This window comes from Cetorhinus maximus, chromosome 19, assembly GCF_964194155.1.
Source record: "Cetorhinus maximus chromosome 19, sCetMax3.hap1.1, whole genome shotgun sequence".
NCBI classification, from domain to species: Eukaryota; Metazoa; Chordata; class Chondrichthyes; order Lamniformes; family Cetorhinidae; genus Cetorhinus; species Cetorhinus maximus.
In genome coordinates, this window is record NC_135897.1 from 52928184 (window position 1) to 52942348 (window position 14165).

Here is a 14165-nt window from a genome sequence, read left to right on the forward strand (position 1 = left end):
ACTGTTCAGGTTCTCTCTGTTCTACCACACACCCCCCCCCCACAAGCTCCCTTTGCTGATTCCCCACGCCCCACTCACCATTTGGTCCCCGCTCCCTCTCGCCAGTCCCTTTGCTTCTCCCTTCTATTCCGCGAAGGAAGCAACAAACAGGTTTGAGGGGGCGAAATGGAGAGGGAATGGCGAGCGGAGCAGCGAGGGGAAGTATGAGCGAAATGGGAGGGAGGGGGTGTATGTAGGCCAGCAGCAAAGGGAGTGGCGACGGGCTGCGGAGGAAGCGGAAGGGAGCGGCGGGAAGTGAGGGAGTGGCGAGGGACTGCAGTGTGCAAGCAGTGAGGGAAGAGGGCAGGAGGCAGCAGGTGGGAGGGGCAGGCAGCAGGCAGCAGGCAGGGCTGAGGTTTTGAGACACCCAATGGTGACGCAGTTGGAGAAACCATGAAGGCGCTGGTGGCCGGAGTGGGAGCAGAGTTCCCAATTTCCTTTTCCTGTTTGGCAGTGGCAGAGGTTAGTGAAACCAAATGGGTGACCTGCATGGCTTATCAGCAAGTCTCTGGCTTCCTAGAGAACAAAAGGCAGTTTAATATGTTAATGTGTTTTGAATATGCTATCATCGGTGTCAATTTGTTGAGCACTATCATTGACTGGAACTTAATGATTCAGTGTTTAACTATCATAGATCAACCAAACTGGTGAACAAATATCCTCTGTAGTTGGCAAAAATGGTAGACTATTTAATGTGATTAACAAAATGTACTTCTTTAAAAAATTGGGAGTTTGTTTCAGTACACTTACAAAGGCTTTAAAATAACATTACTATAGCTGGTTTTATCTCAGAACTCAGTCTCGTACCAGGAAACAGGCTGGGTTATGCTGACTCAACACAGAATGTCTATGGTCAAGTATAACAAATGGCTGGCGCCGTTCATTTGTCTTGGATCACCAAATCTGGCCCAATATTGTTTTGCACTGCCTACTATTCATTTACCTGTTCCATGTTTAAATAAATTGCTTTTTAGTTTAGAGTTAATTCTCATATGAAATATGAGAATCACATACATTCTGGTGGATTGAAATAGGGCAGCATGTGTTACCTGTCTGACCACTGGATCTCACTATTGCTTAGTGAAATAAAAATGTTGAACACTGAAGTGAATCTTGGCAGGCATTTCATAGATAAAAATGTCCCTGTATAATGATGATGGTTCTAATTTTTCACTGTTCACTTCCTCATACATGATTATTGTATCTAGGTATATAGGGTTGTATGGCAAAATGAAGCTAAAATGCAATATCAAACAAAAAGATACTAAACAGAGAACTCCCACTTCTTGCTCACAGAAGATAGCCAATTTTAATTGTCACGATCTCTTCCCAATTTAGTTTTGCAAAAGCGAAAAAAACTAAAATCATGATTATAGTAAAAATATGTAATCATTCAAAACAGTGAGATTTTACCTGTGGTCTAATTGTCAGGGCAGCATTGAATGCTTCAACAGCTTTATCATATTCTCCACTGAGGTTAAAAAGTACACCTAGTCCAGTCTGCAGGTCTGGATCTATTGCATCAGAATTCTGATGGGCTGCTTTCAAAAACAAATCCTTCACTTCTGCAAGGAATAAACTAAAAAGGTTTATGGTAATTGAGTATCAAATAACTAAGAGCGTTTTCCATTTATAAGTCGGTGAATTAACTCAACCATACAGTTAAAATAGATTGTATGCAAACTTACTTTCTTTTGGCAATTGCAGTAGTTATGTTTGCAAAACAAATTCTTTACCATTAACTAAAAGACTGATTTGGATTTACCTGCCATTCGTTTCTTTGCATTCCTTTCTTCCAAGAGCTGGAGACCCAGTTTTTCCTCTTATTAGGTACTTGTATTTGGGGTTATGTCTAATCCAGTTTTTTAGGGCTTCACTGGCCTCTTGTTGTAGACCTGTGTTGGTGAGGCTTACTGCCAATGCCATAAGAGCAACCAAGTTGCAAGACTGCAGTTCCAGACATCTAGAAAGAAAAATGGATATGCGCATTTTCCAAAGGCTGGTGTGGCACAAGTGTTTTCATTCTACAGCATATTTAATGCTTTGGAAATAACTTTAAGATCAGGAGGACTGTAAAACTAAAGTTAGACAACTTACTAAAAAAAATGAAATAGTTTAGGAAATATTAATTTCAACAAGTTGGGCAATTATATATTAATTCCAACAGTGTACTACATTAAATGACAGTCATTCAATAAGAGATGCTGGATTGTAGCTGGAATGGCTAACTAATGAATTTACATGGGGCAGGATTTTTAGCTCGGTGGGTGGGCACGCGCCTGACCCGACCAAGTGTGAAACGATGCGCGATGACCTCGGCTGAGCATGCCGATGTCAACGCGTGATCGCATGATAGTTCGGTTGGCAGGGACGTGCCAGAGCTGGCAATGCGCCCGCCAACAATTAAAAGGCCTATTAAGGCTGTTAAGTTAACAATTGTGCTTAATTTTTCACTGCCCGTTCAAGCTAACGGTTGGCGGGCAGGCAAAAAGGCCAAGCGGCTTTTGCATTTTTTTGGAAACCTCATCCACAGGAGGGATGAGGTTTCTAAAATTAAGTACAAATGAAATAAAAGCTTTAATTTTTAATTAAAAACATGTCTCCGCTCACAAAGTCACATGAGGGGACATGTTTCATTACATTTTTCTGCTCTTTATTATTTTGAAAAATACCTCTTCATCTCCCTGAGGCAGCTCCGTGCCTCAAGGAGATTATTCGGTGCTCCCTCGTGCACATGCATGAAGTTCTCACTAGGCCTGCTTGCACTCCCCCCACCCCCACTGCCCACACAGGCAGTGCTTAGTGCTGCCGCTTGCGTATCACACTGGGTGGGCCTTAATTGGCCCGCCTGCGTAAAATCGCAGAGCGCTGCCAATCGGGCGGTTTCCCGCCCGCCCCACACGCCAAGGGCAAAATTCTGCCCATGAATTACATCCAACATAGCATGTTTAGGAATTTGTTTCAAAGCAGGTCTCTAAATCAATGTTTTAAAAGCTAAAGCTGAGAAGTTGAAAAGGTTGTGTTGGATTGTCCAACAGAAATTGCTGACTAGCCAGATGTAGTAATTTTAGTAGAAAACACCTTATGTACAGGGCTTTGTGTGTATATTTAACATCTACCATCTATCAGTAACCAAGGAAGTAAAGTAGTCATAGTTATCAAACAAACATTTGTTACTCTCCTTTTCATCTACCATTTTACCGACAAGTACACAAACAGTTAAAGTATACCTGCATACTCAGTGCAAACCAGAGTATTGAGATCACATGCCCAATGATATGTTTTACTCATCTTTTATTTATTAATCAGAAGTGCAATGATCCACATCTGGATTCTGAATTAGTCACATGTGACTACTGGCTAACTTATTGGACAAGATTAGTTGAGAAAAGATGAGTCTATATTAGTTCTGACACTATGGGATGTTCTTAATCACCATAATTTTGTTTTTATCTTTGTTCTTTTTCTTATAATTACATTCCCTTCACATTTAATCTATTACATTAGCTGTGAAATTACTCAGTGCAATGCTAGTATATGGATGTTTTTCGTATGTTGGCAGTTTAAATTAGTGAAGAGATGAATCTCAATGGAATGTGGTAAGCATTCCTAATAGGTTAGAGTTCTATGGTGCAATTTCAAAGGTATTGTCTCGGATGTCATTTTTTCTACTTACTCTTCCTTGGTTTTGAATCTGCACACTTGCTTTTCACTTTCTCTCAAGTCCTCACCTTGCATATTGTACATGTCAAAACCATACTTTTGCCCATCCCCATTGGATCTTTTCTTGAACTCTGCAGATGTTTGTGTTACTTGTGACTCCACAATGGTATTGATTTGGGAATCCCAAGATTCAACTATTGGCAAATTGTTTAATAGACATGTGGCCTGCAATAGTTAGTCTTCAATGCATTAATAACTTTTTTAATAGAGTAAATAAGGAGAAACTGTGGCAGAAGGGTTGGTAGCAAGATGACACAGATTTAAAGAAACTGGTAAAAGGTTCAGAGGTTCATGAGGGAAAATAAATACACTGAGTTATGATGATTTGGAATGCATTATCTGAAAAGGCGATGGGAACAGGTTCAATAATAACTTTCAAAAAAGTGGAAAAATCTGCAGGACTACGGAGAAGAGTAGGGGAGTGGGACTAATTGGACAGCTCTTTCAAAGAACAGGCATAATCACAATGGGTCAATGCCTCCTTCTGTGCTGTTTCATTCTATGGATGCCAATGAAGGCAATATACATCCCAGAATATATGCACTTGGTGATGGTGTTACTTTGAAGTTGCTTTTCATGTACTTCTTGATGGTACAAGTTTCAGTGTTTATAGGAGCTGCCAAAGTAAAGCTTGGGAGTTGCTGTAGTGCCTTCTCTAGCTACTGTGCAGAGAAGTGGCTGACGATGTCCAGTGGCAGGGGTGCTGATCAGGTGGCCTGCACTATCCTGGATAGTGGTTAGCTTCTTGAATACAGCTGTGCCCATCTAGATAAGTAACACATGTTCCAACATACTCCTGATATGAGTGTTGTAGATGACGGAGAAGATTTGAGAAGTCAGAAGGTGAGTCACTTGTTGCAGAGTACATAGCCTGTGCCTGAGGCTTGTAGTGAAGTTGATATGGCTGGTACTGTTAAGCTTCTGGTCGATGGTAATCCTTTGCATGTTGATGGTGAAAAACTTGGCAATGGGGCACAGCTGAAGTTCAAGGGGAGGTGAATGCATCTTTCCTTGTTGGAGGTGCTCTCTGTCTGGTTACGTGCTGCCAATATTACCTGCCACTTTTCAGCCAAAGTCCCACTATAGACCGGTATGGGCTACTTCATTACTGATGAACACGATAGATTTGTCAGTGAATAGACTCACTTCCATCTTCTATGTTGCTGAGAATATCATTGATGAAGCAGTGAAGTTGGCTGGTCAAGGACATTTTTCTGAGGCTCCCTAGTGCCATGCTTAGTTGAATGCTGCTTTATGCAAAGGGCATTAACTCCTAACTCTTCTTTGCCATTTATGAATGTGTTCATTCCTGGATCAAGACCATAAGTGTAGAACCCAAATTCTGGCAAAACATAAACTGACCATTGTTGAGCAGGTATCACTTTTGGAGAGTCCCTCCATCACTTTGTTGACGACTGGGAGGAAGATGATAGGGTAGTAATTAGTCGGACTAGACTTGTTTCATTATTTGTAGATATGACATACTTGGGCTATTTATCATATTGTTAAATAGATGCTAATATCTAGGCTGTGCATGAATAGGTTAGTTTGAGGGATTGGCTGGCTGTGGCACAAAGGTCTTGAACATTATAGGTTGTTGTCAGGATTTTTTTTTATTCATTCATTGCCCATCCCTGTACAACTAAGTGACTTGCTAGACCATTTCAGAGGGCAATTATGAGTCAGCCATATTGCTGTGGGTGTGGAGTCACATATAGGCCATGCCAGGTAAGGACAGTAGATTTCCTTTCCCAAGGGACATTAAGGGAACTAGCTGAGTTTTTATGAAAATCTGTATTTCATGGTCACCATTACTGATACTAGTGTATTAATTGAATTTAAATTCCCCAATGTGGTGGGATTTGAACTCGATATCTCCAGATCATTAGTCCAGGCCTTTGCATCACTAGTCCAGTAACGTAAAGACTATGCTACTTATCTCTATCCATAACTCAAGGTCCATAATGTTTTGCAATGTCCAGCATACTCGGCTGTTTTGTGCCTTTGGATACCTAGTGGGGTCATCAATTTGTCATTTTTGGCTAACTCTGTATGGAATCATGCCAGCCTTTTCTTGTACTTATACTGGGCTCTTTCATAGCTGGGGATGTTCTGCTTTTGTTAATTCCCTGATGGTCCACCATCATTCACAACTGGATGTGGTAGGGCTACAATGATTTTATTTTATTCATAAATTGTGGGACTATTTAGGTCTAAGAGTAGCCTGCTGTTTTTGGCATTTATTATACATGCAGCTGTGTGTGGTAGTTTCACCAGTTTATAACCCCATTCCACTCCCAGCAGCATTGTTTTGGCAGAGTTGGACTTCTGCCCACCTCACCAACCCTGACCCAAGTTTCATAGCCCAGGGTTCATAATTCATGCATTACAGGCTCTTGTCAGGACTACTGCTGTTGCAGCACCATGAGAACAGGTGGCCAGAAACTTCAAGGAGCACAATAATGCCAAAGATTGGGGAATTGGCACAAGTCTGTTCAAATCTAGTAAGAGTATCAGATTGGAGGCAAAGAAGGCCATTACAAAGACCCTCCCGGTCCACTGGGGAACGAGAGCTGTTACAGACACATACTAGGACCTATCACCATTTTCTGCATGTCGGACAAGGGGAAGCAGGGGTAACACAGGTTCTGAGAATCAATGCCACCATCTACTTGGGGTGGGTGTCAAAGAGGCAGCCCAAGACAGTATAGGCTGAGTAAACTAATCCAAGCCAAGACAGTTAGTCAGCGGTAGAAATCAGTGCAAGGTGTTGTCTCAGTTTGCATTGCAATTTCACCCCCTTTCAGAGACGATTGTGGTGAAGAATCCAGTCGTTTCACTTCACAAAGACTGTATGGTGATCATTCTTAACAATGCTATTGAGGAAAAGCACATCAGTGACAGATGGATTTGTAAAACCATGCTCAAGCTGGTTACTTTCACACATTGGTTTCTTCACCCCCTGACTCATGTTCTAGCCTGGATTTATGTCTTTTAGGATGCAGCAGCTATTGAGCCATACTTCATGTGGGCATTGAAGTCCCCACCCACAACTTATTATATATCTTTGTTTTCCTCTGTCTTTCCTCCAAGTAGTGTACAAGTTTGAGATATACTGAGGGACACACAGCCTTGTGGTCTGGTGTCAAGTTCAGGGTCACATATACTCTGTGCCCCAACCTCTGAATGGTGGATATCCTATACCTAGGGACAGCGATGGCAGAGTCTGGGATGTTGACAATAGGTTTGACTTGAAGTTGTACATTATGCTGTTGCTTGATCGGGCAGTGGGTCAGCCCTCCCAACTTATGCATCAGTCCTCAAATCTTACTGAGGAAATCTCCACATGATCAACTGGGCTGGGATTGCACAAGCCTTGTCCTGATCCGATGACACAAGGGTCATTGTGGATAACTTTGATATGATGCTGCTCTGTGGCCACTGTTCTAGAACTGAGTGGTGAGCTAGGCCATTTAGAGAGCTACATATTGTAGGGCTCAAGTCACATGTCAGCCAGAGTATGTAGGAGTGGAAGGTTCCTCCCCCGGAAGGACATTGGGCACTGGTCTATAAAATTACCAGATTTATTGAATTAAATTTCACAAGTCAGTTGGATTTAAATTTGCCACCTCTGGGTTGCTAGTCATGTACCAAAACCATCGCTTTCTATCTTCTGTAATATGTAGCAATGCAGTTTAAATCCTGCAACAAGGATTCGAGGAGAAGGTTCGATTCCAGAGGGAGCTATTATATCTAACGGCAGCAACCAGTGGGAAAAATACTATAAATGAAACAGCCAAAACCACCCGAACTTTCTCATCTTTAACTAGGTTTTTTTCCAACCTAATAAAACAGGGCCTAAAAATGTCTTGTGCATTTAACGTAGCTCTTGCTACGTTAAGAGAATGATGACAAATGAAAGCAAATATTTGTTAAAGCAATTTGATGAAGGGGATGTCTTTTTATTTGCAACTTTGACTCTTTTTTTCCCAATGAGTCATGAAGGCAGTCACATTTATTCCTCCTTGTATAAATGCTCATACCAGATTCCTCCCCTGCTAAACCCATTTTTCATTATTCAAATTTTGTATAATTAAAAAAAAAATTAACGCTTTAATCATGGACCAAACTATGTCCTGCAGAGGAAACAACATATTATAACTTGCACTTGCTGATACAGAAAATAATGTAGACATTTTATACTTTGTTAGGGTTTACCTCTGGAGAGCGACAATTGCAGCCTGTTCATTTTCATTATCTGCTTGTGTGGTACCCAAGTACTGCCATGCCTGTGCACATACCAACAAAATTGATGCAAAGAAGCAACAATAATAATGATTATATTCAGAAAATTACAATACAACTTTAATATCTACGTAAAAAAATACAATCTTTAATAGATTTTTAAAAAATGCCAGCTTCATCCTGTTTCAAATTACTAGTCTTTTGTATATATATTTTTATTCTTTAATTAAATACAGAACAGATGAATGATTTTCAAATTGGCTGGTGATAAAATCAAAAGCGACAAAATGGAAGTTGAAACCTAATTAGTTAAATAAAACACAAAGGCAGCAGGGCAGGTGATGTGTTGCAACTGTAACATAGGGAAGCTGGTGAACTAAGAGGGTAAAAATAGAGCATGAGAGTAAATTTGCAAGGAACATAAATGTGGACTATAAAAGCTTCTACAAGTATGTAAAAAGAAAAAGACTAATGAAGGCAAATGTAGGTCCTTTACAGTCCGAAAGGGGAGAATTTCTATTAGGGAACAAGGAAATGGCAGAGCAATTAAACAACTACTTTAATTGTCTTCCTGGAGGAACACATTAATAACTTCCTAGAAATGCTAGGGAACCAAGGGTCTAGTGAGGAGGAGGAATTGAAGGAAATTAGTATTATTAAAAAAAATAGTGCTAGTGAAATTAATGGGACTGAAAGCCGACAAGTTCGCAAGGCCTGATAATCTACATCCCAGGGTACTAAAGGAGGTGGCCATGGAAGTAGTGGATGCATTGGTTGTCATCTTCCAAAATTCTATAGATTCTGGAACAGTGCTGGCAGATTGGAGAGTGGCAAATGGAACCCCACTATTTAAAAAAGGAGTGAGGGAGAAAACAGGAAATTACAGACTGGTTAGCCTAACATCAGTAGAGGGAAAAATGCTAGAATCTATTATAAAGGATGTGATAACAGGACACTTAGAAAATATCAACGGGATTAGACAAAATCAACCTGGATTTATGAAAGGGAAAACATGTTTGACAAACCTACTGGAGTTTCTTGAGGACGTAACTAGCAGAATAGAGAAGGGAAAACCAGTGGATGTGGTGTATTTAGATTTTCAGAAAGCTTTTGATAAAGTCCCACATAAGAGGTTAGTGTGAAAAATTAAAGCACATGGGATTGGGGGTAATGTATTGGCATGGATTGAGAATTGGTTAGCAGACAGGAAACAGAGTAGGAATAAACGGGTCTTTTTCAGAGTGGCAGACGGTGACTAGTAGGATACCGCAGGATTCAGTGCTTGGGCCTCAGCTATTCACAATATATATCAATGATTTGGATGAGGGAACCAAATATAATATTTCCAAGTTTGCCAATGACATGAAACATGCTGGGAATGTGATTGGTGAGGAGGATGTTAAGAGGCTTCAAGGTGATTTAGAAAAGTTGAGCGAGTGGGAAAATACATAGCAGATGCAGTATAACGTGGATAAGTGTGAAGTTCTCTGCTTCGGTAGGAAAAACAGAATGGCGGAAGACTAAGAAAGAAGTTCTGTTGAGGGAGTCTGAGCAGTTCGGGGCTAAATTAACATGTAGAACCACACAGATAATAATTACAGGGTTACTACCTGAGCCACAAGCAAATTGGCATGGGGTAAAGAAGATTGGAGAGTTGAATGCATGGCTCAAAGATTGGTGTGGGGAAAATGGGCCACTGGCACCAGTACTGGGGAAAGAGAGAGCTGTACCATTAGGAATGAGACCATTGTCCTGGTGAGTCATATAACTAGGGCTATAGCGAGAACTTTAAACTAAATAGCGGATGGGAGAGTAGTGGGTTGGGAGGGTTGGCGGTGCGAGGGTTAGGGTGAGATTCATGTGAGGCAAAATTTGGAAAGTTCAAGAGAAAAGACAGGCAATAGTACAGGGTAGCTCACGATACAGGTAATGGTAACCAGAAGTAACTAGGGTAATGGTGACGGGAAGGGACAGAGTGCACAAACATAAGAGTGCACCAGCAAACATGGCCAGAGTAGGGAAATATGGCTTTAAACTCAACTCTTTCTCCGGTACATCGATGATTACTTCAGTGCTGCTTAATACTCTCGTTTGGACCTGGAAAAATTTATTAATTTTGCTTCCAATTTCCACCCCTCCATCATTTTCACATGGTCCATCTCTGACACTTCCCTTCCCTTCCTTGACCTCTCTATCTCAATTTCTGGTGATAGACTGTCCATCAATATCCATTACAAGCCTACTGACTCCCAGAGCTACCTCGACTACAGCTCCTCACACCCCGCTTCCTGTAAGGACTCCATCCCATTCTCTCAGTTCCTTCGCCTCCGTCGCATCTGTTCTGATGATGCCACTTTCAAAAACAGTTCCTCTGACATGTCGTCCTTCTTCCTTAACCGAGGTTTTCCACCCACGGTGGTTGACAGGGCCCTTAACCGTGTCCGGCCCATCTCCCGCGCATCCGCCCTCACACCTTCCTCTCCCTCCCTCCCAGAAACACATGAACAAAGTACCAAGTAGATATGTAATGAAATAAATGTGTTTCAAAAGCGAGAAACTCTAGATGTTTTAATTTAACATTCACTGCATGACATTTGACAGGGAGCAGAGACTTTTTTTGTGGATCTTTAGACTGTACAGATTAAACTCACTAGTCCTTTTCTCTACGGGGCATTACACTTTTTCTAGGAGTGTGGATTGGAGAAAGTGGACCGAATTGTCTCAGACTTGTACTAAGTGCGGTAGTGAGTGGGAAAAATGACCTTCTACCCACTGGATGCAATGGCGGTTTTTCCTGTCGTATCATCCCAAACCCTCCGCATTAATTATACATTCCCAGGAAACACGCTGTTTCCATGGCGGGCAGGCTCTCATTTGCCCACCACACCATCACCTTGCCGCTTTAGCAACCCGGACGCCACGTGTAAAGTCCAGCGCTTCGAGCCCACAACTATTGCAAAGAAGACATGCCCTGAAAAGCAAAAAGACTGCAGCCCCCAGTTTCAATGACGTGTCCCTCGAGCACCTTTTGGATACAACGGAGGCTCATCGTGGTGCCCTCTAACTCCACTCTGGGCGCAGGCAATCTCACTAATCCGGCTTGGGAGGTGGTGGCAGCTGTGGTCAGCGCCAATGCCCTGCAAAAAAGGACAGCCACCCAGTGCCGCTACAGGATGAATGGTTTAATCCGTTCCACCAGGGTAATTCACTCTTCTCATCACTCTCAACTCTCACATTCAGAAACCCATCACACATCCACGGGGATCTCACACCTCAAGGAACAACACCACTAACTCTCACACACACCCTCACATCTCCCTCAGGCTCATATCCTCTTGAGCTCACATCCTCATCCTGTTCATGGCTCCGCTCACCACACAAACATTCCAGGCAGTGCCATGTGTCCCGCTCACACTCTCTCCATCTGTTTTCATGCGGGAGAAGCTGGCTCAAAGCAGCAGGGAGAGGTCCCAGACCAGGGGAGGGAGGGAGGGGGGGGGGGGGGGGGGGGGTGCGTGGAGTGGCCACATTAGGCTCCTCACTCACACTGACTGGTGAGGGCATGGATGTGCCTGCAGTGACGGAGGTCAGTGGCAAACAACCTTGTAAGGATCCAGCACCACATCATTCCTCTCTCAACATAAATGTCCCCCTGCCAACCCTCTGGTCTTCCTGTAAGTAACAGTCAGCCAGTAGGAGGCAGTAGTCAGAGAAGAACACTGGCTTGACGTCGGTGGATCTGACTGAACGCATGGGACACAAATAGGAAATGAACCCAACATTTATGCTCTCTCTCCTGCTTTTGACTCTGCTGCTATGCACTACTTATCTCTACTTTGGCTCACAGGGAGCTCTGCCAAGCGACCACCACTCTCAGCCAGCCAGTCCCCCAGCTCCATCCATGTCCTCACCTCCAGCCAAGAGGACACATTGAAGGGCTGGAAATAAGCAGCCTGGAAGGACCCATCACAGCGCTTACCCACATCCTGCACCAGCATAGAGACACACACCTCAGTAGGACCTACATCTAGAGCAGGCTCAGGTTCATAATCTGGTGGTCACCGCATGGACACATGTCCGCAGCAGCAGGAGGCAGGTTTGTGCAAGTTCCCTGGCACTTGGGAGGACTGCTGAGGAAGAGTCATTTGTGAGGTCCGAGTCAGATATGAGCCTCTGGCTTCAGCTTTCTAACTTATCATGGAGAGTCAGCAGAAGGCAGGGGAATATCACACAGAGCTGTTGGAAGCCCTCAGCAGGGTGGCATGCAAGTCAGAGGAGTGTGTCTGCCTGCTCTTAGATGAAGTGGTGCCCATATGTGCATATGGAGGTCTCATGGGAAGAATGACGGACACCATGGAGACCCTGGTCCAGCAGAACGTGGAGATGGGTGAGTTCCTGCAGTGGCGACGCGAGAGGGAAATGGGGCACCTCGATGTCCTCCCAGGTACTACTTCCCCTCAAGGAGTCAGGCCGGGGCCCTCGGGCACCTGAAGGGAGGAGGAGCAGCAGCTGGACACCCCTGGGTCATCTACTCAGGAAACTCGGAAGCTGTCCGCTCCATCCGAGTCCCCTTTGCCTGTGACCCCCTCAGCCTCGTCCTCTGTCACCGCAGGCGGAGCAGCTGGCCAACGAGTGATTCTAGAGGGGGAATGTGTATGTGTGTGTGTGTGTGTTTGTGTGGGGGTGGGGAGGCAGGGCCTTTTGGAGCCTTGTGCAAGCATTCCGCCACGCATGCGGATCCTTTACATTTCATATTCACCTCAATATCCTGAACATTTTGAATGCTGCCTGCTGGGGTTCGCTTTCAGTTGTCCAGCTGAGCTGACCTGCATCTCTGCCCACCCAATGTTCACACTCCCATGCAGCACCTGATCTCGCCCACAATGACAGTTTTGATTTAGACAGCGAGGTCTGTATTCAGATTTTTGTGCTGCCCCCCGTCTTTTCCCCTGCCCCAGTCACCCATTTCCTTTCCCCTATCACAGTTATCCCCCCTGGCATCACCTACCACCTCCCCTCCATGACCTACCAGCCACAACTTTTCTTTCGGGGATGTCCAAGTGAATGTGCACATTCTCTTCTTTCTCGAAAATCCCGCCCCCATTCACCTCCCCGACCTCCTCCTTCCCACCCCCAGGGTTCGTGTCTGCCTTCGAGGCCCCACCAACCACCCTCGCCATCCCTTCTACCACTACCATCAAATCCTCATCCTACCGCCTCACTCTGCCCTTGGTCATTCTCACCATTCCCTCATACCATACCCACCCTCAGTTCGCTTCCCAGGAGGAAGTCATGAGAGCCCTCCCTTGCACATTCACTTTGACATTCCCCCCTCCGGACCCCTTCCCCTCCTGGAACCCCTTACACCCTCCAGACTCCTTCCTCCCTGGAACCCCTACTCCAGCTTAGTGCTCTCACCACCACCCCCCCACCCTCCCCCCTGGGCTCCCTCACCCGCCTAGTCCCTTTCCCTTCCTGACTCCCTCAGACACCCTTTCTTCTTCCACCACCCTTGGTCCTTCCCCCCACCTGACTCCTTCCTCCAGTCTCACTTCCTCCAGCCTTACTGCTTACCCCCTCCTGACTCCTTCCTCCAGTCTCACTTCTTCCTCCAGCTTTACTGCTTCACCCTTCCTGACTCCTTCTTACACCCTTACTTCTTCCTCCAGCCTTACTGCTTCACCCTTCCTGACTCCTTCTTACACCCTTACTTCTTCCTCCAGCCTTACTGCTTCACCCTTCCTGACTCCTTCTTACACCCTTACTTCTTCCTCCAGCCTTACTGCTTCACCCTTCCTGACTCCTTCTTACACCCTTACTTCTTCCTCCAGCCTTACTGCTTCACCCTTCCTGACTCCTTCTTACACCCTTACTTCTTCCTCCAGCCTTACTGCTTCACCCTTCCTGACTCCTTCTTACACCCTTACTTCTTCCTCCAGCCTTACTGCTTCACCCTTCCTGACTCCTTCTTACACCCTTACTTCTTCCTCCAGCTTTACTGCTTCACCCTTCCTGACTCCTTCCTACACCCTTACTTCTTCCTTCAGCTTTACTCCTTCCCCCATCCTGACTCCTTCCTACACCCTTACTTCTTTCTCCACCTTTACTCCTTCCCCTCTCCACAATCCTTCCACCTTCCAGACTCCCTTCCTCTCCGC

At 44.5% G+C, this 14165-nt stretch overlaps 1 protein-coding gene across 1 annotated transcript in view; it reads right to left on the reverse strand.

Moving 5' to 3' along the window:
- Positions 1 to 14165, reverse strand: part of pex5la (peroxisomal biogenesis factor 5-like a) — a 194311-nt gene that overhangs the window by 14651 nt on the left and 165495 nt on the right. The window contains exons 11-13 of the mRNA XM_078563858.1: positions 7981 to 8051; positions 1805 to 2002; positions 1453 to 1618 (exon numbers count right to left, since the gene is read on the reverse strand). Of these exons, the coding sequence (XP_078419984.1) occupies positions 1453 to 1618; positions 1805 to 2002; positions 7981 to 8051 (435 nt within the window). The remainder of the gene's footprint in view (positions 1 to 1452; positions 1619 to 1804; positions 2003 to 7980; positions 8052 to 14165) is intronic.